This window comes from Anabas testudineus, chromosome 18, assembly GCF_900324465.2.
Source record: "Anabas testudineus chromosome 18, fAnaTes1.2, whole genome shotgun sequence".
Taxonomy (NCBI): Eukaryota; Metazoa; Chordata; class Actinopteri; order Anabantiformes; family Anabantidae; genus Anabas; species Anabas testudineus.
The window spans coordinates 14,804,950-14,831,978 of NC_046627.1; the positions used below are offsets into that span (position 1 = coordinate 14,804,950).

A 27,029-nucleotide genomic window follows, 5' to 3' on the forward strand; every position below is an offset into this window, starting at 1 on the left:
AAACAATTATGGATTGGATTAGACTGCCCTTTGAAAACGTTGATTCAGCTTCTCGGGCTTCTTGGAAATGATAGAAATTGTTCCCAAAAGTTCCCAAAAACACTGTTAGAGAATAAGAACTGTGATGTTTTATATACTGGAAATGCTTCTTTTTGCTAGAAATCCTGAGTTAGATATACAATCAAAATATAACTGATAGACCAGCAGCAGTGTAGAAGCAGTGTACTCAAAATGTCACTGCCAATTTATTGCTGTTCAGCAGAGAACAACTTTGATAACTTCTCACTTTATGGTTCCTCTGGTCTTTTTTTTTTTAAAAGACTGATGAACACGGCTGCCAAGAAAGACACCATTGGAGGGAAACAGATGCAGGATATCATCTGTGGAAAATGAGTGAGCAAAAAAGAAAGTGGAGGGTGATAAAACTTTGCAGCTCGAGCAGAGCTTTGATCTGGTCTACCTTAGTGCAGTAAAAGGAGAAGAAAATATGGATTTTTACTGCAGGAACCGAAAAAGAAAAAGTGGAATTGAGCACCATGGGAATTCAGGCTTCTGTAGCCAGTCACCTGCCTGTCATTCTCTAAGAGCACAGTCATGTATTTTGCAATGAAAGAGGGAAGAAACAGAGCTGGGAATAGTGACAATTATGTATGTAGTGCTGTATGAGTAGAGTTATGTGCACAGCATATGGCTGAAATAATTGATTTTCAATTAAAGCACACGTCCAGATGTTGGATACATCAAGGACTGGTTGGTTTTTCAGTGCAGATGAAAATATATGCTCATACACCGAGTTGTCATTTTGTGCAATTGAATTGTATTACGTTATATTGGCAGGGGTTTCTGTTATTCTGTCCACCCAGTGTAACCTCTGCAGTAGTAGTAATGCAGTACAGTTCGACAGCAGCCTCCAAAATGACCATACAGTCTTAAACAGGGCATCTTTTAGTCTTTGGTCTAACATGCTGGAGAAGCCAAAGTTAACAATACGCAGCACGCACTGCGGAGAAAATGTGGTAACACGGGATGAGAGGTCAGGCAGTGAAAGCTTTGGTATGGTGAGCAGAGAAACCTCAGGGAGAGGAGGGGAGAGACAGAGATGGGAGCGCGAGTCAGACCAGACTTTGCATTATACAAAGAGAGATTGTTTTGACGGCGGGGGATCTGTGGAGTGTGAAAGAGATGAAATGACAGGACAGACACACACACACACTCCGTTACGCACATGCTCACTCACTCCTCACATGCTGAAAGACACAATCTGTTATTCTGGATCACAAACGAACAAAAAATGAAGTGCTACGCCTTAGCATAGAAATTACAAATAGCAAAAGAAATCTGGATTCTACTAAGTACAATGCTGCATTCGTGATTTAAATAGGTTAAATTACTGGCAGAGTATCAAATGGTGCAGACATTTGTGGCACAACCTTACAACCACCTACAACCAAGGAGATGAAGTTGTATTAAATACATTTAAGTATTAAATGTAAAAATACTCATCATGCATTAAATTCCTGTATTATGCATCTTTTCGTTTATATACCTGCACATATCCAGTCCTCTGAAGACCCTGATAGTTGAATCAATTGTATGTATTGTAGGTACAACTGGAGCTAGATGGTGTTCAGATGTAACATAATCCACTCTGCCAGTACCACTAAAGCTCATTATCTCTTTTGTTTAGTCTGAACTGTTAAAAAAACTGTACAGTTCACACTTTTTTGCACATGGTTATCAGGTCAATTATATCTCACTGGGGACTAATAATGGTTGCTTAGTGACTGGCAAACGCATAACTGTCACATTTATTTCTCACATTACTGCCCAGAAAACAACAACAGTCGTTTTGACACTATTTGTATGGGTTGGACAAATAAAACTTAAAATGACTTTAAAAATGCGCCAAACATCAGTTAAAGCCCTGAATTATAATCCCATCCCTCGAAATGTGACTTAACACATTATTTTCATGTGTTTACGATTAATCAATTCATTTATGATAAGCTGATTAATCATGTCCTTAACTTACCATAAAATAATAACTATACTACTACAACAACTATGCCAACTACTAACTAGCGTACTGCGCTAACATGTAATATATGACAGAAGAAAACATTTCAAAGTGTAACTTTTACTTTAGGGTATTATTAGGATACTATTCATCACAAAAGTTATGATTTATGCAATGTAGGCCTAATTAGTGTAAGGTGTTGTTTACCATTGTCTGCCATTAATTAACATAAGTAGTGTCGTATTATTTTCTTAAATTGCCACAGATTTCTAACAGGAAATGCGCTTTTATTTATCCAAAAATGTTTGCTTACGAATTTACAGCATTATGTCAACGCACATAAAAACACTGGAAAGGAGTGTTGGCATATTAGCCGTTAGCAACTGCACTAGGAAGTCATCTACTGAAATAAAACAGATAAGAACACAACTACTACAATCACACACAAAAAAACAAAACACAAATACTGCATACCTGCGAGTAGGAGCCGGGATGAACGTAAACATTGTGCAGCATTGATGCATTCCATGCAAAGTAGCATTATTAATCAGTTACAGTCAATTACATATTGTTCCAGCCCTAAAGTCACGTTAGTCAAACTGCATCAAGTTAAATCTGTCACTGCCAACTGTACGTACCAAATAAAAGTAGTACCGTTTGTAGTGGCAAATAAGTAAAGTTGTACTTGAGTACTTACTTTATAGTATTTAGTGGTAGTAGATTATTTATAGTACACATTAGTTGCTGTGTTGCTTTCACAGGCCATCATTATCAATGAAGAGACGTGTTTCCATCAGCCCCTCCATGTTCATCTCTGGCCTCATTTATAACAAATCATTACCACAGTTAAAAGCTTTAGTTCTAACCCATTTACTCCTGATGCATTTTACCTAAGTATTTAACTAGGTGTGAAATTAATTGTGGCTCCTCTTGTTGCAAAAGCTGAACCTCGAATACAAGTTTAAAAAAGAAAAAAGAAAAAGAAAGTAAACTCTTGAATTGCTTTCGGGAACTTCCAAAGGCTGTGAGCTGTTGGCTCGGCCCCGATGTGGCACAGTGGTTGGTATCATTTCTGAATCTCAAGATCCGGTCCAAGCTCTCGTGAATACATTTCAACTGTTGGCAGAGCCTTTCTGCCCTGGGAGCTAATCATAATCTTTGTTGCCTCGCATATATTCGTACCCAGCGCCCTGAGGTCGATACTTCAGCTGAGGCCTCTGAATTTGGTCATCTCTGCTAATGACTGTACTGAGGCATGTTTTGAAGGCTGTGGCAGCATTTAATGGTTACATTTGTCAATCCTGCCTCTGCTTCATTGCCCGCTGATTAATTCACTCCATCTCATTCACTCTAACCCTTCAAACAGCTGGGGAAAAAAAAAAAAAGACGTGATTATGAGATCTCCATGCCATTATCTTTGAATGCCAATATGCAGCGACAGTTCGGGGTGTCTATAATGAAGTGGAGCTGTGGTGACAGCTCTCCGTCCCTCTCTGCTCTGTAGTTAAATCACAGGCTGTAGCCTCACCATGGTAATTGGCCCAATTGGGACATTTCAGCACTCTGTGCCACACCTCAACCTCACCTCCCCAACTCCACTCCACTTTTCTTTTTCCATCTCATGACATGGAGAAACGCGATTAAACTCTCGCTTGGTTCTTTGAGCTTGGTGTCGCTTGTGTTACCGTACACATGTCATGCTGTCAGCAGGGGGGCTTCTCAGTGCAGCAGCAGGAGAGGGAAGTGTTAATTGCTTGTGTAGCAGTGTCTGATACTTGTTTTCACATGGGTCACGGTGGCTTTTTAATTAAAAGTGTGTTAACTGTGTTGTAAAAGTTTGTTTTTTTTCCATCATCATCATCACTCCTTATGGTTTTATGCTGCTGAGATTAATAATAGTGGGGAAAAAAAGTTAATCATTCTCACACACACCGTTCATAGTTTAACAAGGTGAGACCTTCTGTAGTTTATGTAGAAGATGTTACAAATAAGTAAAGATGTGAGGCGTTCCCGCATATTCACTGGTGCCAAAAAGCAACAGGTGGAAACCACTGAAGCAACGTCTGGCTTTGATGTATGTCACCTAAAACCCTTTATACTTCATGCAAACACATCTGCAAGACTTTCATTTGTCTTGTACAATGAAATATGACGGCCCTGTTTTCACAGCTTGCGCTAAAAGATCCTCTCACTGTAGATCTGATATCATATTAATATAATTTATAAGTGAAATGACTAAATAAAAATGATGGGTTTTAAGATACATATAGAGGTACTGTACCCTTAAGTATCTGGCAAAGGCCAGCTGTAAACAGTAACAGTTTATTGTCTGCAAAAAAAAAAAAGAAGCCACAATTAAACATGGCTTGTGTGGTATGCATCATAATGACTCCCATAAAAAGCAGAAGGGTGAGAGGCATTCCTTCAGCAATTTCTGAGCGTGAGGCGTATGTGTAGTGAAACCACACCAGAGCTTAAAGACTCCGTCTCCTTCTCCCCACTCCCTTTTCCCACCAACCGCCCATAATTACGCTTATTGGCCCCTTGTTTTATGTCTGTTTTTACTGTACTCTGCAGTAGTAATGCAGTGCACAGGGAAGGGTCTGGATTCTAGATGACTTTGCTGGGATAATGTGATATATGTCGTTCTGTCTCCTGAATTAGTTCAATACCGTTCGTGAAGTAATTCAATGACAAGGGGGTTTAAATGGTGGCTGTTAGCACAGCATATCTATCAAGACCCTTACTACATATAGTGTTGCGGATTCCGTCTATGTGGTGTTGGATTTCACCCTCCATGTCGGTGCCAGTGTGCAGCTGCACTCTCGACAGTGTAAAAACAGAGAAATGATTCCCAACACTGTACTAATAAAAATGCTATTTCAAACTTGAGAAGTGAGAAAGGTGAGAACGGACAGTTGATCTGAACCGTGCTTAGAAGAAGTGACGTTCTTCTTTCTAAATCGATTTTTATCCCACTTTTGGCCAGACAACTCAGGAAATGTAGCATTTACTTTCTGCATCGTTCATTAACATCATATTCTTGTAAGCTAAGTGCAGTTTCACACAGTAATGGTCGCTTATGTTAATTTTTGTTTTTGCCTTTTTTGTGTAGGGAGATGCTGGCTCCTCTGCAGCAGGTATCAAGGTGAGTGCTTTCACTCTATGCAAGCATAGAGGTAGCTATAAACCCAGGCACAGGTATTTTATGTGCACAATGAATGCGCAGAAATCGCTGCCCTGCACATACAGTACACCAATCATCCAATGGGGGCACTCGCTCTTCTATGGTCCCGGACAGGTCGGGTGACTTGTGTGGTAGAAGAGTGGCTATGGAAAATTGCAGCCAACTATGAATGTATATAGTCCTACTATTTACTGCCAGCCATTGCCACTTTGTTTTAATGAGATGGAAATAGTGTTTCTTCTTTAAACATTAGAGTGACAGTGCAGTGTCTGCATTAGTGCCCCTACCTTGTCATCCATCAAACCATTCTGTCATAGCTGAATGGTTTCTTGGCTGTGTAGTTTGCATAGAGTGTGAAACGTATTAAGGGAGTGGATATGTTTTTGTTTTTTTCCATTTTCTTTATAAACTAGGTGTTGCTTTTTATTAAGATACTTAATCTATGGTCTCCTTTATCAGAGACCTTTTGTTTGATGATGTCATTAACCCAGAAATGAAGCCATTAAACTCTTTGCATATATTACAGGGGGAACCTGGAGAGCCTGGACGAAGTGGACAAAAGGTAATAATTGCACTTGATACACAGTAGTAGCTAGGTGAGTTGAAATAGTTATCCATACCGAGTTATGTTAATGAATGTCTCTATATTGATAAGTCAAATACATATTTGAACACAGTATACATTAGTAAAATATTTGGCAGCATGTAGTAGCTGTGCTCCATAAACACACATCTCAGGTTGCGATAAAAAAGGTGAAGCTCCAGTCTGTTGTGCAAGATAAAACATTTCAAGTTTCAACTACAGCCATCCAAACTCAGTTGAACCTTAATGAGGATGGTTGTACACAGTGGGGGGGGGCTTACGGAGCAGAACCTGACACCTCAACGTGAACTTTGGTACATCACAGTGCTCTGACTCTTTTTACATTTTCTTTGGCTTGATGCTTGCTCTGAGCCAGATCCCGGGTATCATACTAACACCTCTGGATGCACCAGAGCCTTTTGGATGCGTTTCCTCTAGTTTGTTGTGTCTAGCCAGGTCACCCCCACCCGCTTTGCATCAATCCAGCTACACAGGCTTTTTGCTGTTGAAGTAACGTTTGTTAATATGGCCTCTTCTTTCGTACGACTTTTATTCTGCTGTTATGACACGCATTTTCAGCAAAAGAAACGGGGAGAACATAGTTGGAGAAACAGTTGCTGATGAGATATGTATAAAACAAGCATGCAGCAGATTACCAGCTATTTTCCTAGAAAATAAAAGCCAATACTCACTTGACCAGACTGCTGTTGCTGAAATTGCATCAGTGCCCCACTTAATTACACTTTTTAATCCCAAGTGCTGCACCCCATTAATTTCCTTTCCCTTGCCTCTGTGTGGACAAGCTGGCTGCAGACAGACAGGCTTTTAGAAAATGTCTTTCTTTATGCAGTGCTGCAAAGAAAATACTTGCAACCCATCTCATTTTGTGACTGCTATCTTATCTCTCATGTTACAGCCAGTCTACTTGCGCTGACACATATTTATAAATCCATTGATTTCTTTTATATATTTATATCAACTCAATGAGATTGAGTTGTGTTCCTAAATATTGCCATTGGATGCTGTTCAGCGAGTGTTGGTGGAGCAGTAGTCAACAAGAAAGACGTTTATTCATTATCATTATTTTTATAATGCTTTTATTAGCCACAATGGAAATTTACAGCCCTCTCGCTGATCTCTGGAGCGTCATTACAGTTAATCATTCTCATGCAGTGGCACTAATAATTTCTTTTCACATGCCATAAATACAATGGTCTTAATAGAGCGTTAAATTATCCAGAGTCAGAAATTTATTTTTGAGGGCCTCACAAGGGGATTTGACCTCTGATTTTTCCACAGTTGAATCAAATGGCTGCGTTACCCAGACTTGCATGTAAAAGTAGTTTAGAGTTTTCGACTTGACAGTGACCCGACCTTGGTAAAAGAGAAACAGGCCAACTCTGAACTTCTCGCGCTGCCAATTTCTAATGACCCTGAAGCCGTGGCAGCTCCCTCAAGCAGATTTTGCAACTTCATTTCAAAGCATCTGACAGTTTTTTCCTTCCAGAAACCAGAACTTTTCACACCTGCCCAAACCAATAAAGTCATGAAAACCAAAAAAAAAAACAAAAACTCCAATGCACTTTGTGAAGAACTGAGTGTTATAACAAGCACTAATCACTCTGTCAAGACCGGGGCTGCATGAGTTGGTATGAAAAGTGCATGTGCAGTATCTTCTGCTGGTGCTCGCCGCAAAGCGAACGACAGTCGACTTACCCTTACAGACCAGACAGCAGGCCACTTTTCAGAATTATAGCAGTTTGTAGCCAGAAAAAACACAGAAATTGAAAATAAAGTAGAGCTAATAGAACCCACAAGAAGAGCCCACAAATGAGGCTTGACTTAGCTTAGCTTGGCTTGGCTGTAACATGTCACACTTTTCCTGTGTAGGGAGAGCCAGGACTTCCAGGGCTGCCTGGACTCCCGGGGATAAAGGTAAATGCTTCGCTGTTTTCACCCCCAGTCATTCCCCAGTGTTGTCCCTGTCCATCCGCTTCAGCCCGTCTGTAGCACAGTTCAGAGCTAAACTCGGCCGACCTATTATGGTGCGTTATATATGACACATTAAGGTCTCGTAATCTCGTGTTTCCTGCTGCGAGGTTTTCTGCCGAGACGGCGAGCTTCCATCTGCTGCCGAGGCAGAAGCACGTTAATACCTGTGCCTTGGGCGCAGTGAAAAGGGAGCTTAGGCAAACTGACAAGACCAAACAGTCAGCAAGAAAAGTGTCTCATTAAGGTTTACTGAAAGTAGAGGGATCTATGAATTAATGATTGGAACTGGATCCCTGGCAAACACTTCAGTCTACTTCCTCAACGCTGCATCAAGAGACTCACTCACTGCAAAATGTGTCGAAACTACTGCTTGTTAAGTGGAGGAAGTTCGATTTTTAACTATTTTATTGCTTTAGTTAAGGATCTTGCATTTTTACCACGTCATAAAGCAACAACAGCACCGGACGGTGAAACAAAAACGCACAAACAGCACATCATAAGTCGACGCCATCTCACGTTTACAGGGTAGCAACCACCTCCAGTGTAGTTCAGGGTCATTAGCTCGAAATATAACACGTGAATGCAAGGACTGCTGACAACAACAAGCATGATGAGATAATGCCGGTTGCTGTTTTGGTATTGTTTTTCTCGTTGTGTACGCTTGTAATGCGCTGGCCTTGTTAAAAAAAAAAAAAAAAAATCAACTTTCATTACATATTTTATATAATCCTGTTTTTACTTAACAGGCCTCAGTGCTTGATGTATTCTAACTATATTTTGCTAACACAGCTCTGAACTTGGCTTGCGCTTTTTTGTTCTGCTCTGCATTCTTCACTGTTTATCTAATCAGAGTTGAAAAGTTTGAGAAGCAAGTGTCCATTACCTCTCCAAAGGCTTCCAGAGTGCCGAAAAACTACTAGGTGGGAACTCTGGTTGCACATGGTTTAGTAATATATTTCACAATCAAAAGTAATGTAAATCAAATCAAGCATCACACTTCATACTGGCAGCTCACTCCTTAAAGTGAAAGTGCACATAAAAAAGAAATGTTAACTGCTTCAAAAGGTTTTTTTTTTTTTGTACACACTTCTAAATCAGTCAGTCACTACGTCTCATTACTCCCTGTACGTGAAACCAGGGCATAAATTGACGAGCTGCTGATCATTTGTGTACGCGTGTGTGATTTATGCATGTGCCCCTCAGTGTGTGTGTGTGTGTGTTTGTGCAAGTGTGCACGCATGCCTGACGTTTTGACTATGTTTAGCCGCGCAGCTGTGTGTGTATGTGTGTTTCTGTGTGTGTTTAGCAGCCATTAGCAGTGGTTCGAGGTTTGAAAAAACAAAACCCAGTGGAAAAACGTGTAATATTTTCACATTTCTTACAGGGTGAGCCTGGATTCCTTGGTCCCCAGGGAGAGCCAGGGCTTCCCGGGCTCCCAGGAACCAAGGTGGGTGATTTTAGCTGTTGAGCTTCCAATAATCATAGTATGGGAGGTATTTCCTGATCAGCGTGATGCTGTATATTTTACTTCAGGTAATGAGAAATAACAATCTTAACAGGTTAAAGTCGTTACGGTTTCATTATTATTATCACTTTGACAGGTGATCTGAACGTTAAAAGTCACTCGCAAGTGGTCAGGTTGAACTAATCCTTGGGCGCTCTCTTCGAGTCGTGACATTATCACACTGTGGAGCCAGCGGTGATAATCCAGACGCACGAGAATGAATGTTCTACTTTGTCCTTTTGCATCAGCGTGTCTCTGCTGTGCATCGCTAATCAAGATATAATCGCGTTGCATTGTCCTTTATTACACCTCCACTTCAAAAATAACAACATCAGCTCACTCAGGCATCAGTCAAACTAGTACTTGATGGTTTTACCTCATGTTCAACCTGTTTGAGACATTTTAAAAGAAACATTTTAGTGGGAGTTTGGTTTGAATTCTCTGTCTCTGTATTATCATTAGTGAGTGGTTGTTTAAAGAGAAAAACACAAATTTATTAGTTTTTGACTCAACAGTGCTGAATAATGTTGGTGTCCCACTTGGTTTTGTCCCACTACAATAAGGGCTCTGATTTATACCACGTCTCCATCTATTGGCTACCTTCAGCCACTTCAAATTAGGCGAAAATACACACAACTGTACAACAAAGGATTTGCATTTTCCTAAAGAAAACATACATATATATAATATGTCAGCTATGCAGATGTACCTGTATGTTCGGGGTTTTCTTGAAAATATACTTCACCTTGTCAGATTGTCACAATCTGCCAGGAAGCGCGTTGTGCTGATTCAGCTCAAATACCCGTTCTGTTGAGCAAGCAAAGTCGGGAGAAGAAGGGCAGCGGGCTCCTGCAGTAGATTCCTTACTCGTGTCAATAGTGAATAACAATAAACAAACTGAACATGTTCGAAAGATTCACCACAGCTCTTCTGTCAATACAAAGGAACAGAGCCGTGATCAGGAGTCCTCTGTGTGAGTCCATGACATCTTTGCTTGCTGCTCTTTTTGTCTGTGTAGGGTGAGAAAGGTGACCACGGGCCACCAGGAAAGGGAGAACGAGGGGAAATTGGACCAGCTGGACCAAAGGTTGGTGATTCATGTGCCCATGTCCATGAACATATGTGAAATTAATCACATGAGAACTAGAAACTCTATTTTATTTGAACAGCACCTTCACCCATGTGGTTAATGGGCTTCTGCTGCCACCTAGAGTTTTCTCAGTCGAAGCACAAACGGTGAAGTTCCCAGACTTGGGAATAAAATAAATTTAAACACATCCTCAAAGCAAGGGTTTGTTCAGTTCATCAAATCTTCGGTTATATTAACAAAGAGAGCTGGCTAAACCATTACGGGCCCCTAATGAGTGCGAGGTTTTCCCTGGAGTCCGTGTAAAGTAAACCAAATATAAATGAAGTTTACCACTGTTTATGTCTAGTCCGGACCAAGCAGCTAGTTCTAAGCTCTAGTCTAAACTTCGATGACCCACATATCTGTTTCACATCCTATGAGAAATTCCAAATGTGACACCCCTCCTTTATCAGTGCCAGAGTTCAAATAAACACTTTCTCAATTGCTTGGCAGTTGCGGCATATTAAAAGCTGTTTATTATAGTGAAGCTGGCTGTGTCGCTCTCTCGGGGAAAGAGCGGGAGAGGTCGACGATGGGTCCTCTGTGAAATATGCATTTCAGCTGCGTTGAATTCTGCACGATAAAGTTGGATCGAAATGAATTGAAGGGAGCTTGTTGCAATTTTTCTTTTTTTTTTGTAATATCCCTTAAAACATCACCCTTAATGTTTTCCTGTGCGTGGCAGGGTTCACAAGGAGAAGCTGGTACACCTGGTCCTAAAGGGTCAAAGGTGAGCATAGCAGATATGTTTCCTTGACATTTGGTTCGTAAAGCATCCTGTGATCATCTGATGAGATTTAGCAGATCTTTGTTTTGTTTTTTTTCCCCTGACAGATGATCACTCTGGTTTTTAGTCATCTACTAATCTTGAACATATGTACAGTACTTGTAGAAATGTCTTGTTAAACAGTGCTGTTTTGTCAGGAAATTAAATTAGTGTGTGCAAATATTTAACACACGCATAATACAATGAGGATATTTTATAACGCTACTAAGTCACGCTAGTTTTCACCACCACAGCATGAGTAGTAATGGCACTTTGTTGAGCTTTAAAAAGTTTTTTTTTGTCTTGTCACCTTAGGGGGAGACTGGAGATAAAGGGGACTTGGGATCCATCGGCCCGAGGGTAGGCATCTATATTAAACGTGATAAATGATTCTGTCTTTCCTTCTCTTTTATGGCTTTATTATGTCATGTTCTCTTTAATATTAAACATTCAAGACTTTCCCTGCTGGCAGTTACTGCTAGTGTGTCCACATGCAGAGGGACCACCAGGGGGCAGCAGTCAAACCTAAACCTGGGTCATGCACAGTATTAGTCGGATGTGATGTGATTGACATGGGACAACATGCAACAAGTGTTAAATGTGTTTCAGGGCCCCCCTGGACAGAAAGGAGACCAAGGAGCCACTGAAATCATCGACTACAATGGAAACCTTCAGGAGGCTTTACAGGTCAGAGAAGTGGTTTCACACATAAACACTCACATTTTAGAGGACACGGCATAGTGACGCTTTGTGAAAAATAAAGTTGCGACATTTTCAGTATTTTGGCAGGACATAGTATGTGCTGACACAAAGGTTTATTTCCTGTGTGACTTTTGCAAAAGTATTTCTCTCTTTCCATTCCTTTCGCCTCCTGCAGAAGATTACCACTATTACAGTAACGGTAATTAGCCTCTATGTATTGTGTGTTTTGTGTGTTCTCCACAAGTGATTCATCTTTGTCGTCGCATGGACCCAACCCAGCCCCCCTGGTTTTATTTGTTTTATTTTATTGTTTTATTTGCCCTCACCAAATGACATGTTTGCCTAACAGTGCTTCACTTGTGTTTCTGCGTGACCAGCACTTCATGCTTTCTGAATTGTTGGTTGTCTCCTAAATGTCTCTAAAGCATCTTTTACAACAACCTCATTAGAAAGTTTAAAATAGGATTTTCCAGATCTCACTTTGTTCACTCCTTGTTAAAATCATACCCAGTACATTGAAGATTTTAGTCATGACGAAGCTTAATGTGAGTGAACTGATTTGTTTTTATTGCCTAATTTTGTTTTGCAGTATTCAGGATGATCATTTAAGATATAAGACCACTTCACTGTTCCAGTTTTGCTCTCACAGTGTTCGTTGCTCATCCCTACATTAAAATATTCCATCATAGAAAACTGTGCACAATGCAAAAAGAGGAGAAAGTATTGATGAGTAATAGGGTTATTTAGTTATGTTACATATTATAAATCTGTCCCTAAATGTCTTTGTGTTCTTTTCCTGTGACAACATTTTAGTGTTCAGTTGAGTCTAAGTATATCATATATGCTCTATAATGAAAAAACTGCCCAAAATACATTCAGCTGTGCTCCTGTGAAGTTAGCACAACTTATAAATGAACAACAAAAAGAAACAAATGTCATGTTATGCAGCACGTATGTTATCATGGGCAAAAATAGAAACACTGTTTGCCACAATGACCTCACGCTACTATTCAAACATTTTGGGTTCCTTTCAAAACTCCCATGGTTTTGCAAGAAAAGCACAATGACATCAAGTTGGGTGTAGACACGGTTGATGTTGTAACTATGGTAACTGAAACCAGAATATCTATTTAGCAAATTAGTCATTGGTTCCAATGACATCTTCTGATTGCCTATGCTAGTTTGGCAATTTAAAAGGTTAATTAATCATCAGAAAATCCTTTTGAAATGATGTTAGCACAGCAGAAGACACATGTTTTTACCGAGAGCAAGGCTATTTCTAAGTGGCCCCAAATATTTGAACAGTAATGTAGATGAACACACATGAACATCATGAAGTGTTTATGATACGTACGTTCAGCGTAGCTCACTGTTTAGTGTCCATGCAAATAAAAGATGATGAAAGCACGATTGTGCATTATGTTGGTTAGCATTATATAAAGTTTGCATATTTAGCATTACACATACTGAAATAAAAACCCAAACATCTAATGTGTGTATATCTGGATTTTCCTTTTACATATCATTCATTTAGTAACATTTAGGAACAAATCCCTGAGTTCTATGTGTGTTTGCACATGTCTTAAATGTTTTTTTCTCCCCAATACATTATTGTTTAAAATGGATGCTCTCATCCTAACATGAAGCTATGTCATTCTGTCTGTAATGATTTGTCCATATGTTCCAGCTAACATGTTTATGACTTCATCATGTGTCTTTCAGTTGAGCATCTTGTTCATAGTTATATATATATAACTGCTTGCTAACATATTTTTTGTGCTGTTTGCAAATCATTTCAGCGTGAAGGTCAAACTGTTATTAATGAAATGCAGTTGTCGACATTCTCCCTCCATGTTTGAAAACAGTTGTACTTCATTGAAATCAGACTTTGAAACTGAGCTGGTCATGCACACACACTGTTGCAGAAGTGATAACCTTTAAACTCTCTCTGTGCAGGGTCCTCCTGGGCCTCCTGGGCCAACGGGACCACCAGGTATAAAGGTAAACAATGCTTAAGTGCTTCTTCTTACTGCACTAACTAACTGAACCCATGCGTACCAATGTCCCACTGCTTAGATTTTGCATTTCATAATGTCTTTTTTTTATCACAGGGGGATCGTGGTATGCCAGGTCTCCCTGGACTCGATGGAGAAAGAGTGAGTTGACTATAGATTCAATTTGGAGTTGGTTTATAAAGAACTGTCACCTGTATCACAAGGTGATTCATTTGTAATTCTCTATGTGCATTTTTGCTTCTTTCAGGGCTACAAAGGTTCCAAGGGAGACATGGGAATGCCAGGAGCTTCAGGGGATAAAGGAGCGACTGGTTTACCTGGCCTACCTGTAAGGATTACATGTACACCAACTGTACTCCAAATCAGAGGCCTTCGACATGTCTGAATTGCTCAACGATCTGATTAGTTAGAAACTACAAATGTGCCATGAAGCTTTTTTATTTTTTTTTTTCAGGGTGTTAATGGGGTAAGGGGAGATAAGGGGGATCCAGGTCTACCTGGTCCACAAGGTCCTTCAGTAAGTCACGACCAACACTCAATAAAAGTATAGACTCAATGATTAGAAATCTATTAATGCCAATGTCAAATACTTTCTAAACATATTATACTTGTTGAACGACATTTTATGCAATAAAACTCATTTATTTGCAGATTATTGGCCCTCCAGGGCCTCCAGGGCCACATGGACCCCCAGGACCCATGGTGAGTATTTACATTTCTTTTTTTTATCTCTGGAAAATGGACTGCACTATCTTTGGCACATCCCAAGCAGCATTGCATCCCACATTACTGGTGGCAGCAGTAGCTCAGTTGCACAAAATAAAAAAAATTAAAACAAAGCTCAAGACACGGTAATACTGGGAAACATACTTCAACAGCGCTTCATAATTTGGGGTAGAAATGTTAGAAAGCAACATCAATTCCGATGGATTAGGAGCCAAGCAAAAGTAATTTTTTTGTCCCCTGTCTTTTGTTGTTTTGCAGGGACCTCACGGTTTCCCTGGACCAAAGGTAAATCTCAACCAGAAAGTAAAAGTACAATATAAACAACATAAAGGACATACCCACACATACCAAAGAGACACGTGTGTCTACTCCTCCTGTAAATCTTTGTGGAAAGGCGTTTACTAAATGCCTGCAAAACTTGAAACACATAACAAGTTGTGCTTGTTATCACATTTAAATGACTCAAGGGAGTATGAGACAAATACACTTGTTGTTTCTCATCAGATTGGATATGGTTAGATATCATAGAAATAAAACAGCGAACCTAAATATGACATTACAGCTTTTATTTTATTTTTGATTCTAATTATTTCCAAAGCCACGAATAAAACCGTGAGCTCTACTAACCTGAGCCACTGCTTCGGCATCTGTACAGCAAGTGGATGAAACCTCCGGGTCGAGTCTGGAAAACACACAAGAGACACACACACACACACACACACACACACACTCACAGGTGCAACTGTGTCATGTCTGCTCTCGTGTTCACTCCCTTTTCTAGGGGGAACCTGGATTGCATGGTGTGAAAGGTATGCGAGGGGAGCCAGGACACAAAGGGGACCGTGGACCTTTGGGTCTCCCCGTAAGTACATTATGGGACATCTCCAACCACAGAGCCCTGTCCTTTTTCTTTCACAGAAACTCCATTTGTATTTTAGCCCTGTCAGAGTACGCGCGTGTGTGTGTGTACACGTTTATGTGTGTGTGTGTGTGTGTGTGTGTGTCTATACTACCTTCCCCATTTTCTGTCCTCATGTCCATGTTTCCTGGGCTGACTACTTTATCAAACTCCCAGTAACACACAGTGTAATGTAGTTGTTGTAAACCCTGCCATCAACCTGTCCCAATAACAGTGTTCATCTGGTACTAATCCCGCCTTGTTCATGTCACTCATACCTCCATAACCACACAGGGAGCCTCTGGCTTGGACGGCAAGCCCGGAATTAGGGTGAGTGTCATGTGACCACCCAACTTCTGTCTTCTTCTCTCCCCCTCACCCTCCAGTGTCAGGTCCCTCAGATGTTTACCCATGTCACCTCATTTTATTGTGTATCATTGCCACTGAAGTTTACACGAGACTCCACTGTTGGGTTTTTGTATCATTAGCTAGGTCTCACGAGTCGAACGAGCCACACCGAGTTGAATGCTCGCGCACAAAGCTGTTAAAGCAGGCATCTCCAGGCTCTCGTTTGTCCCGTGTTGCATTAACCCAGCATTAACACACACTCATGCATTAACTGTGTCAGCAGTGTTGTTAAGTGTCCCTTGTGGCCAGTGCACGTCCACTAGCAGCAGGAGCAGTTGCGAGTGCTAGCTGTACTGTAGGTCAAAGCAGATAGGGATATTGTGCATAACGAATCTGGATGCTAAACATGATTGTTGCTTTCCATCTGCTGCAGTATTTGTTTGGAAAATCAACCTTATTTTGAAAGACCTAACGATGTAAACTCACCATAACAACACTACTCTCTGCAGGGGACGGATGGGCCCTCGGGTCCGGCTGGTCCAGCTGGGCCGAAGGGCGACATAGTAAGATGATTTTTTTTCATTGAGATTGAGGGAACAGTTTTTGAACATTCATTTTAGGTGCTTTGACATGACCAGTTCATGTGATTCAACACGGATTCATTCTTATTAGGGTGAGAGAGGAGCACCAGGCGAGCCAGGACCAAGAGGACCGTATGGACTACCTGTAAGTGGCTGCACCCCATCACCAGCTGACACAGTTCCCACATAATGCAGTGTCAGGCTTCTATTTCACTGTACCTTCAGCAACACCTTCACCATCTTTGCTAATCTAAAACAACATGTAACCATACAGCTTTCGTTCTTTACTTGCAGGGAGCTGCTGGAACACCAGGCTTGGATGTAAGTCTGTTTAACTTTGTTTTCCGAAGGCAAAATGCAAACAGAATGGGAGAAAGTGGAACTTTCTTCAATCAAATGGAAAAAATCCACAGTTTTATTGTTACAAACTAAGCTAAATGAGTTTCAGCGCGTTTCTGTCGGAGGCTTGAGCGGCGTGATTGACTGATGTAGTATTAGCGGTGAATACCAGCCTAAATCATGTCGTAGCTCAGCATTTTCTTATATATATACATTTATATACATACTGCATAGAATATTGTAAAAATAAAAAAACATGTATAAATAAACACCTACAAATAGAAAGTTTACATAGTTACTTTGCTTATATAAACCTGACAGAAGTCTTAGATAGAAAAAAATAGGTGTTTGCCCTCCTCAAGCTTCAAACTCTGAAATAAAATATTTTAATATAAAATCAAAGATATTTTTTATCTAAATTTCCTTTTGCTTTTTTTTTAGCATATTTTATCCTGATTTCATATTTCTAAAAACGTTGCTCAATGTTAAAAATGATAGAACAGCAAAAGGAACAAATAGTAGCAGCATCTCTCATATTTTTTATATTATTATTATTTTACTTTTCACCCTCCTCCTTTCAGTTCCTGATTGTTTTTTTTTTTTTGTTTTTTTGTTTTTTGTGGTTGTTGTTGTTTTTAAGTTTGATCCCCATGTATTTTCTTTACATTTGTACCAACAAGAACTCCTTCTTTTATCGTTGCTCAGAAAAGCCAGAGTAATAAAGTGGAGTTGTACTTTTACAGGGGTTGCCAGGCTTAAGGGGAGAGAAAGGCGACGTTGGGGAAAGAGGAGAAAAGGTAGATGTAGATACGGTTTAATGGCCTGTTAATTAAACCTATTAACACTACAGAGGACTGATGTCAATGGACAGTGGCAGGAATGATAGAGATACTTATGCAGTTGCTGTACGGTATCTTTTTATGATCTTCTAGACATAAAACAGGACGATGTCACTTAAAGGAACAAAGTAGATGCTAATTAATTATATTTACGGCATCCTAATGAAATTTCTTTTTGCAGATATTTTGAACATGGTTCCATTTTAAGTATGTTTGTAGCGTCTGTGCCTTCTCAGTACATGAAAAGCAATTGGAGCATTATTCAACATAAACATAGAATATGCATAAAAGAAAAATCATCCTCAGTCAAATCGGTTTTTGTTCTCCACCTTTGTCATCTCATTTCTCAATATCACAAGTGTCATTCTGAGAAATCCAACATGTTCAGTCAAACAAGTCCATTGACAGCAGGCTCTTAAAACTCATTTGTTTATTTCCTGTTGTTTCCATGCATGAACATGAACTTATACATTCCACCCTCGTAGAGTTTGTGAGCCTGTTGGTTACTCCTCCTTTGCATCTGTATACAATATTTTAAATCTTTCCATGCTTCGTATGTACTACATGTCTCCACACTTACTAACACTCATGATTTGTTTTTCACAGAAGACTCAGGAGGCATGTGAGAACCTAAAAAACAATAGTGGTGATTTATTTTCTAAGTGTGATCTTCTCCTGTGTTTATGAGTAAAATCATTTCCGTATAGGAAATGGGTGTCACTGGCACTGCCTGTTCAAGCTGTATGTCAAATGGATCAGATGTTTAACAATTCTTTAAACACTTTCTCACATAAGAAGATACAAGATTGATTTAATGCTCTGATTTAGGCTTTTAATGTTGTACTTTCTAAAAAAATAAGGGATTAGTACGAGATCTGTTTTTGTTTTTGTTTTTTTGCCTTTAGGGTCTCCGTAGTCTTGCCCTGATGATTAAAAGAAGTTTTGCCATTGTCATTTTTCTAAATTATGTTTCAACTGGAAAAGCATTGTAATATTTCACAAATATTAAAGAATGGGTCATAAACACAGGAGAGAACAAAAATCTAACTTAGAAAACTGATTACCATGTTTTTTCTTTTGTTGGTTTTTCATTTGCCTCTTAGGGCCTCTGTGGTTTTTAGCTGTTTTGTCTTGAAACTGTATCCCATTCCACTAAACATAGAGGAAAAACACACTGTGTAACAATCATTGCGTGTGTGTGTGTGGGGGGGGGGGGGGGGGGGGGGGGGGGCTTGAGGAGCTGGTTTGGGACCCATTGTGTTAATATAAGTTTAAAACATTCTCATACACATAATATAATACAGTACACAAATCCTTTACTGCACATTTATACCATTACATTATAATTCCTGTACCAAACACCTCACACATCTCACCTCATGATGTTTTCCACTAAAATGAACTTGTCACATAGTTTTTATTTGTATGTAACTAACACTTCATACCTAATGTTTTATTCTGAAGGGATACAGTTTGATCTTTTCAGTGTTGTAGATTTAATTCTGTCTTTTCGGGGATTTTTCTCTCTGCTACTCTTTCTCATCCTTTGTGCCCTTGACACCCCTTTTTGGCAATCAGCTGTTTTCCACTCCTTCCCACTGTACTAGTCCCCGTTTTTGTCCTCTTCCTGCCTTGAGGAACATTTCTAGAATACCCAGTACTGTTTGGTATCCTCTCCTTTCTAACACTGACCATGTCTCGTTCTCCTTTGTGGGCCACAGCCTCCCTATTTAATCCCTCCTCTCCTAATAGCAGTGCTGTCCCCAATGTTCAAAGAATGATTTTTAACATGACCAAACCATTGTATCCACAGGGGGAGAAGGGAAAGAAGGGCAAAAAAGGGCCTAAGGGCGAGAAAGGAGAACAGGGTGCCCCTGGATTAGATGCACCCTGCCCACTGGTATGTCCACAGTGTGAGCTGGAAAGCGTCCTCCAGCTGTGTAGAGCAGTCTCCCCAAACACGGACGAGCGCCCTGTGACTACACAGATACCCGGCTTCCACCAGACCCTAGCGACCTGACATACAGTCTGTTACTTCCCTGAAATTGACGCACACACACACAAAAAAAAACCATAAATGCTGACAAAAAAACGTAACTGTGCTGGATCGTGGTATCGGCAAACTCACAGGGCAGCTCCTCCGACACCCGTGTCTGTCAAAGTGGACAGTCGCAGGGGTTAAGGGTCGTCCACCTCTCTCCCAGTAACACTCCTAGCTCATCTTTGCAAACAGGGTTTCCGGGGATTTAAGGGTGAAAAGGGGGAACCAGGGCAGCCAGGTCTGGACGGGCTGGATGCCCCATGCCAATTGGTACAGTATTTCTCTTTTTCCTCCACCTATTACCGATGCATGCAGCTCACCTTCAGGCATTACTAAAACAAACCCATGCATGGCATGAGAGCTTGTCCAGCATGAACACACTTTATTTATGTCACAACCACATTTTCCATTTATGAATGGTTACAACCAAACAACACTGACAACAACAGCAGATACCTCACTAACCCTCTGACAGCAAGCGGCCTCTTTCATACAATAAACAAGTGAAATATACAGAATAAACATATGATTCTTGATGTAAGTCATACTCCCTCTAACTGAAACCTTTAATTCCCTTGATTAAAACTGGAAAAAAGCTCATATCTGGTTTCCTTCCAGCTGATTCTGTTACCTTTTAACCTGATGCTAACACAGACTCCTCTACTGATGTGTTATCCCATGCCACAGGCAGATGGACCCCTCTTTTACTCTGTTAACTTCCCCTTTCCCTTCCTGTATTTGTACCAATTGGGCCAGACCGTGACAAGAGGGGTATAGTTTCTCAAGCAGAGAAAAAAATGAATGATGTATTTTTTCCTGATGATTTCTGTTTCTGAAACAATGCTAAGGCTATGGTAAAGAATATGAGTGGTTAAAGTTGGTAATAAGCCATACTGTGTGTGAAAAATGAAATTAAAAAGTGCCATTGTAGGTAAGAAAAGAATCCTACATCACACATTGTGTCATCTTGTTAACTTACATATGTTATTAATTGTAAAACTTGTATTTTAATATAAGCCCTGCTTTTATTATAGTGTCCCCAACTACTGTTATACTGTGTTTTCCATGTCCAGCATTCATGTTCTTAAATTCAACTATTGGGACTATTCTAACACAATGGGAGATTATTGACTTTTATCAGTTACACATGTACAATGTAATGCCATCCAATACAGCAGCTCTTCCATTAACTCTACAGTTAGAATTATTATTTCTCAGTTTTTGCTGAAACTGTCAACCACCATGACCTCACTAATAAACACATAGTTGAATCATCAGTGTACCTAATGAAACGGCCAAAAAAGTATTGATAATATTGATAAGCATGACATATATTCTGCTGTGGATTATGTGCATGAATCATGAACACGCTCTTACAGTTGCCATTACTTGTCATTTTAAATATCACTGGAACATACAGTCATAAAAATAACAATTCAAATTAACATACCTACAGACATACGAATCAGCACAGTCACATTAACTCTGCAGTAGGTTGCCATTGTTTTTTGTGTTTGTAAATTCATTTAGAAGAACTTAATTTCATATCAGGTTTAGTAACTTAGAAATATGCAGTTTTTAACTCTTGATTTTGGTAAGTTGGCTTAAATGGTTTAATTAACAGTGGCTCTGAGGTCAGGAGCTCCAATAGTCAGCACCCAGCAATCCTGTGGTTAAATCTTCTGTCATCCACCCTTCTTTTGTTAGAATAGTAAAGGTTCGACATTTGTTGTGTTCAAAATCCACTCATATCACATTTTAGCCATTGTGTAATGGTTAACATTAACTGTACATCTACAAACAGCAAACACTTCTGTTTCAGTACTTAAAGTTTTTCTTTTCTTCCCTGTTAATCTCCTGTCAACAGGGTCCAGATGGATTACCAATGCCTGGGTGCTGGCAGAAGGTGAGACAAGTACTACTCATACACGTATTATAGTTTAATCTGTGTTTAAACAGTGGTGATTGAAAGTATGCAAACACAATTTTCTCTGTTTCTGCATAAATATGTTTGGGTTTTGGGCTGACTTTAGCCCATTCCTCCTCACAGAATGGTCTCATGTCAAGATGTTTGTTTGCTTCCTTGCATGAACATTCATTCAGTCAGCCATACCAAAATATACATTTTCTTCAGTTGCTACCACTTTTCAATATCTTTTGAGGTTCAGTTCACAGATGGTTACAATGACATTTTCCTGTAAATTTAGTTTAAACAACTCAGAGTTTGTAGCACCATCAACAATATTAAGACGTCCAAAAGAGCAGGTCCAAATCATGATACTTCCACCACCATGTCTCACAGATGTGTTAAGGCTGCTATGCTGGAACTCAAGTGTCTGGTCATCACCAAATTTAGCGATTCTGGTGCAGGAGGGACAATTTGTTCTTTGTTAAAGGACTCTTTTTGTCACTGGCCTTGTGGAGTCCAAATAAGAGGTCTGAGAAATCTACTTGTTTTATTGGGTTTGTCTAAGTTGTTGTTTAAGTTCTATGTCCTATTTATCCAGAAACAGAGAAAATTCAAAACCACAGTATGTTTCCTGTTTAATGGACATGATAAGTTCTCCTTTTATTCATTCAGCATCACTGTTATTTCTTGTGGGTTTCAGCTTCACTGTGTGTGCATGTTTGTTTATTTTGTTGTTGTTTTTTATTGCTACAACAACATACTGTATGACTAAAATAATCTCACTCAGATTTTACACCTCAAGTCATCAAACAAAATCTTCATGTTCTTCTCTCTCCTGTGTTTTTCTTGCAGTGATCACTCTAACCTGATACGCATGGAGTTTGTAAATAATGCTTCTTTTATGGTATTTATAGTTTTTAATGGGGGGAAAACAGTCTACAAGAAAAGAAGTCTGTGTGTACAATGATACAAAAAAAGAGATAACTGTTACGAGTTTTACGCCCTAAGTTGCTTTGACTCACATCGGCGTGTGGACAAAAAAAACAAAACAAAACGTGTGTGTCTGCTCTCTCACATCCGCTAATGGTGGAGTTCAGATCCTTGGCTGGCGGCAAAACTTGTGTCTTTAGTCTTTGCATGGCTCGGACCGGAGTGTCGCAGCCCCGAACAGATTTGCAGGGCTGAAAAAAAAAAAGAAACGTGGGAGGAGGAAGTGGAGGAAAAGAGGGGATCTGGACTGGCTCTCTAACACCAAACGCTAGGTGCTTTGTGTTGTGTCATCTCAACAAGCTCACCACCATATTCATGCAGCACCATTTTCTAAAAGACTAAAAAACACATCAAAGAAAAACAAACAAACAAAAAAGAGACTGTGCCAAACAGAACATTGCACCCCTGATCCTGCAAAAAGCATGAAGTAATGTACTGAAAGTATATGTATATGTATTGTACAGACATGTCTCTGTTTTGTGGTTGCGTCATGGCTTCTGCAGAAGAAAAACAAACACTAATGGAAACAAAAAGAGGAAAAAAAAAAAAACAACCCAGAGCTCTGACGTGGTAATTTTTACTTTTTCTTTAATCTTCCCAAGGGAGTCACACCATGGCTGGTAGCCTGAAAGCCCCCCAGAAAGTAAAGCTGTTGGTTACTCTTGCTTTATTGTGGTGACGCCTGCGTTGGGGAGGGTACGATACCAGCAGGTCGTCACTGTTGCACTCTCGCGGCTCGGCATCGTTCAGTGTGGTGGTGCCTCCAGCAGCCGCTCAGGCTCTGGACAAGCGAGGGGGGGAGAACTTGGCAGGTTTTGTTGCACTGATCACTGCTCACAAAGATTTGAGATTGGACAGGCCTGCTTAGAGACCCCGGGAACGGAAATGGATTCTGCAGGAGAGTCGCCCCAAGAGTCTCATCGATCTCCATAGAGATCAACTGGAGCGTCTGCCTCTCCTAACTGGCAGCGCTTCAGGGTCTACTGAGAGCAACAGAATGAAATCATGTTTTTTTTCTTTATTATTATTGTTATTATTATTATTATTTTCTTATTTTGCTCTCATTCTTAAACATCATTTATATTTGTGTATTGTTTGTGTATAATAGCCTTTGGTGCCTCAAGCTTTTATTCATTCCTTTATCACAAATGTACAACTTTACATCATATTTTTTTAATTATTGGAATGGTGTTTATTTCAGAAAGGTAAGCTTTGTTTGGTTAAGTGTTGTCAGATTGTTGAAAAGACACACATTGCGCACTGTTTTTCATACCAATTGTTTTATACAGGATGTTGAGACAGCGTGCAGGCTGTAAGTTAAGGCTGCCTCCACTTTGACTGTACGGCCTCTCGTCTTTACTCTTGGTTTCAAAAGGAGCTTGTTGTTTATGCAAAACACATCCAGCATTGTAAGAAAAAAAAATGCTACTTGTTCATTCTGGACTTGTTGTATGAGACTCTATTCGTACAGTGTTGTCCGTGTGTGCATGTGCACAATTTATTACTTACAGATTTCTAAAAAATAATAAGTTGTTTTAGAGGAGGAGCACCAGAAGGCCGAGCGTGCAGCTTTGTTTTGTGCAGGGTTCATTCAGCTCTGACAAAGCAGCAGGTTTAAATCAGTTGAAATGTGTCAGATTTAATGTTGATTATGATTATGCTGCATTACACTTGTGTTACACTTCATGCATTGTCTTAAACATTTAGAAGAAAAATCTAATGTGGCGGCAGATAAGCTGAATTTGACAAAGTTAATCAGTTTCCATACAGGAACCATACGTGGCCAGTGATGTCACATTCCATAGCAGACGGCGCAAAAAGAAATGCAGCAGTAGATCGAGCAGATGCAGCAGCTTTATTTTTCACCACCGTCTATTCACGTTTCCGTGTCATATTCAGATTGCCTTCGGACATAGTAGGTGCTATGCAAGGTGAAATCCAAATCCACAGTGCTCATCCTGTCCAGCTTTAGCAACGTGCATGAACAGATTACTGCAAGGGTCAGATGTGGGGAAAACCAACAACTTTGTTGTGATGTAGCTGCAACCGCGGGTGGAGGCGAGGTTTTATTTCCAGTTACAGTCTCTGTTTGATTGTACAGTTCATCTCATCATTATGAAAAAACAAAACAAAACAATGGATGGACGTTTAGATTATTCTAGATTCTAATGGTGCTATCTGATAGCAGGTCAACAACAGCTCCGTTGATGCACTCTACCAGTGGCAAAGAACTACATAACAAGTTTCTTTATTCTTGTTGGGGTTTTATGTATGAAATGTTTTGTTTTTGTGCATATATTTGTGTATTTTTCTCAATATTTTAAGTGGTACATTATTTATTTTTCTATGATTTCTTAAATGGAGGCATTTTCAGTTCTGAACAGCATTCCTTTCACTTGTTTTTTGGCTTCTGATGTCAGTTTCTGCTGCATCGTCCCTCTACTTGTACTGCACGAAGAGCGTTGGGTAATCACGACACACAGTCATGCAAACGCTGCAGTGTTAAGGAAGTCGGTCGTTTAACACAGTGGTCGCCGTGCATTCACTTCAGCTCGTAGGCCTTACATGGGATACGCTTGCTTTTGTTTTATTTTGTGTCAGAAAACAAGCTATGACACCAGTGGCCTGAGTGCTGACAGGTCCAGCCAACGCAGCATCGGACAGTTTAACATCACAGCTTTTCCTCATGCTTCTCTCTCTCTCTCTCTCTCTCTCTCTCTCTCTCTCTCTCTTTGCATTGAATGTAGTTTGATATATGTATAGTGGATTATTAATGTACTGTTAAAATCTGTGCTCATTTGACAAGAAGTGCAATTTAGACTTTGGTTTATGCGTGTAGCATCAAATGCGGCAGAAATATCACACCAGTGTGTTTTCTACAGCTCCATTTGTTCAGTCATGCTACGCTGTATACCACTATCTGGAAAGACAATGTCCACTCACCCTAAGACGAAGAAACCAATGGAAACCACAGACATTTCATTAAATCGCAGTTTAGATTGGTTTATTGTTGCTTCAAGACTGTCCCTTCACTCTTATTTTAAAATGTTATTTCCATTACTTAAGACTTACTTAAGTTTTTGCAACGTGTTTTATTTTTATTTTAATTTTTTTTTTGGATTTCCAGCCTTTGTTAAACTATTTGTTCTCACGAGGTGCTGTGTCTTTAGCATGTGCAGCTAACTTTTTTTTTTTTAAACTGATTTCTTTTTCTATTTGATTCATGTATTTTGTTGTTATGGTTTCAAATGTAGGGTTATTCTAGTATGTGCAGACGTGCCACAACATTTATCTCCATGAAAGTATTAGCAAGAGTCGGTGAGGAGCTCACACGTCACTCATGGAAGTGTATTTTGCAATTGTTAACAGTAAATGTTGAGTCACATTTTCCTCTGAAGAGACGGTAGCGTTCACATAGTCACTCATCAGCACCTTTGGGAATAAAGGTGCTGGTGTAACATAATTGCCTACAGCAGAATGCAGTAGTACGCTGCATGCTGCTTTAGACAAGTGTAGTTCTCAGAAACATTTACTCTTCTACACCCTCCGATGCACTGCAGCCTTTCTGAAACAAGTATATTATTTTATCACATACTCTCCAAAATAAAAAGCAGACTTGGTACAGGAGCAAAAATGCTAAATCCACTTTGAGACTTATTTGAGTTTTGGTTTTGATGGGCTATATGTTCAGTGAGTGCATTGTATTAATCTCCTTCTTTGGTTTTTTTTTTTTTTTTTTTACCCACTTGATTGACATTTCTTTGAATAGCCTTGTGTTCACACACTTCTATGTTTCAAGATTTCATATGACTGTACTGTTGGAGCCAAATAAACGCAGTCTTTCAAATACATCTAGCAATGCATTTGACTTTCTTAGCGGTCATGAATACCTCATCTTTTTGTTCACTTTACTTTTAGAATTACTGGAATCTGTGAACACAATTATTAACAGCGTGTGCAAGCCAGCTTCTGACTGGCTGAACACACCTGATCCAGGTAATCAGCAAGAGCATTTAACAATTTTTAAACAATGCAAAACTCATCTCAGATGCTTAAATTCATACTGTGTCATACTGTAGCAAAAATATGTAATAAAGTATGAAATTAGCAAATATTGAAAATGATTAACTTTATTATTATTATTATTACTAATGCATTGACATAAATGGTAATTAATATTAATTAATTTTAGTAGCTATCAGAGTTTTTTCTGCTGTTTTTATTGGATTTTTTTTTTTTATTAAGTAAAATAATAGTATTTTCCATCAAACTGTATTAAGTAGTATATAAATAAATAAATTTGTGCATTCAGCCGCAGCACAGGTGACACTGAACACCTGTCCTCGAGGCACCTGCGACCTGTCCCGGCTGCGGCCACAGGTGGCAGCACGAGCGAGCATTTGGTGGGTCCGTGAGCGCGCGTTCGTTCCTTCGTGTGCGTGTGCGTGTGCGTGTATCTATCT

General features: G+C 39.7%; 1 protein-coding gene across 2 annotated transcripts in view; it reads left to right on the forward strand.

Moving 5' to 3' along the window:
* Positions 1-26,417, forward strand: part of LOC113157550 (collagen alpha-1(XXV) chain) — a 136,325-nt gene extending 109,908 nt beyond the window's left edge. The window contains exons 15-38 of one of the 2 annotated variants that reach the window (XM_026353110.1): positions 5,133-5,165; positions 5,731-5,766; positions 7,678-7,722; positions 9,164-9,226; positions 10,302-10,370; positions 11,098-11,142; positions 11,494-11,538; positions 11,788-11,865; positions 12,056-12,079; positions 13,837-13,881; positions 13,992-14,036; positions 14,143-14,223; positions 14,350-14,412; positions 14,547-14,597; positions 14,880-14,906; positions 15,403-15,483; positions 15,814-15,849; positions 16,377-16,430; positions 16,540-16,593; positions 16,743-16,769; positions 17,531-17,584; positions 19,440-19,526; positions 21,535-21,573; positions 22,429-26,417. In XM_026353110.1, the coding sequence (XP_026208895.1) occupies positions 5,133-5,165; positions 5,731-5,766; positions 7,678-7,722; positions 9,164-9,226; positions 10,302-10,370; positions 11,098-11,142; positions 11,494-11,538; positions 11,788-11,865; positions 12,056-12,079; positions 13,837-13,881; positions 13,992-14,036; positions 14,143-14,223; positions 14,350-14,412; positions 14,547-14,597; positions 14,880-14,906; positions 15,403-15,483; positions 15,814-15,849; positions 16,377-16,430; positions 16,540-16,593; positions 16,743-16,769; positions 17,531-17,584; positions 19,440-19,526; positions 21,535-21,573; positions 22,429-22,431 (1,185 nt within the window). In that variant the 3' untranslated portion in view covers positions 22,432-26,417. Of the gene's footprint in view, positions 1-5,132; positions 5,166-5,730; positions 5,767-7,677; positions 7,723-9,163; positions 9,227-10,301; positions 10,371-11,097; positions 11,143-11,493; positions 11,539-11,787; positions 11,866-12,055; positions 12,080-13,836; positions 13,882-13,991; positions 14,037-14,142; positions 14,224-14,349; positions 14,413-14,546; positions 14,598-14,879; positions 14,907-15,402; positions 15,484-15,813; positions 15,850-16,376; positions 16,431-16,539; positions 16,594-16,742; positions 16,770-17,530; positions 17,585-19,439; positions 19,933-21,534; positions 21,574-22,428 lie in introns of those variants that run through there. The other variant, XM_026353111.1, reaches the window with a different exon arrangement.
* The last annotated feature ends 612 nt before the right edge of the window (positions 26,418-27,029 follow it).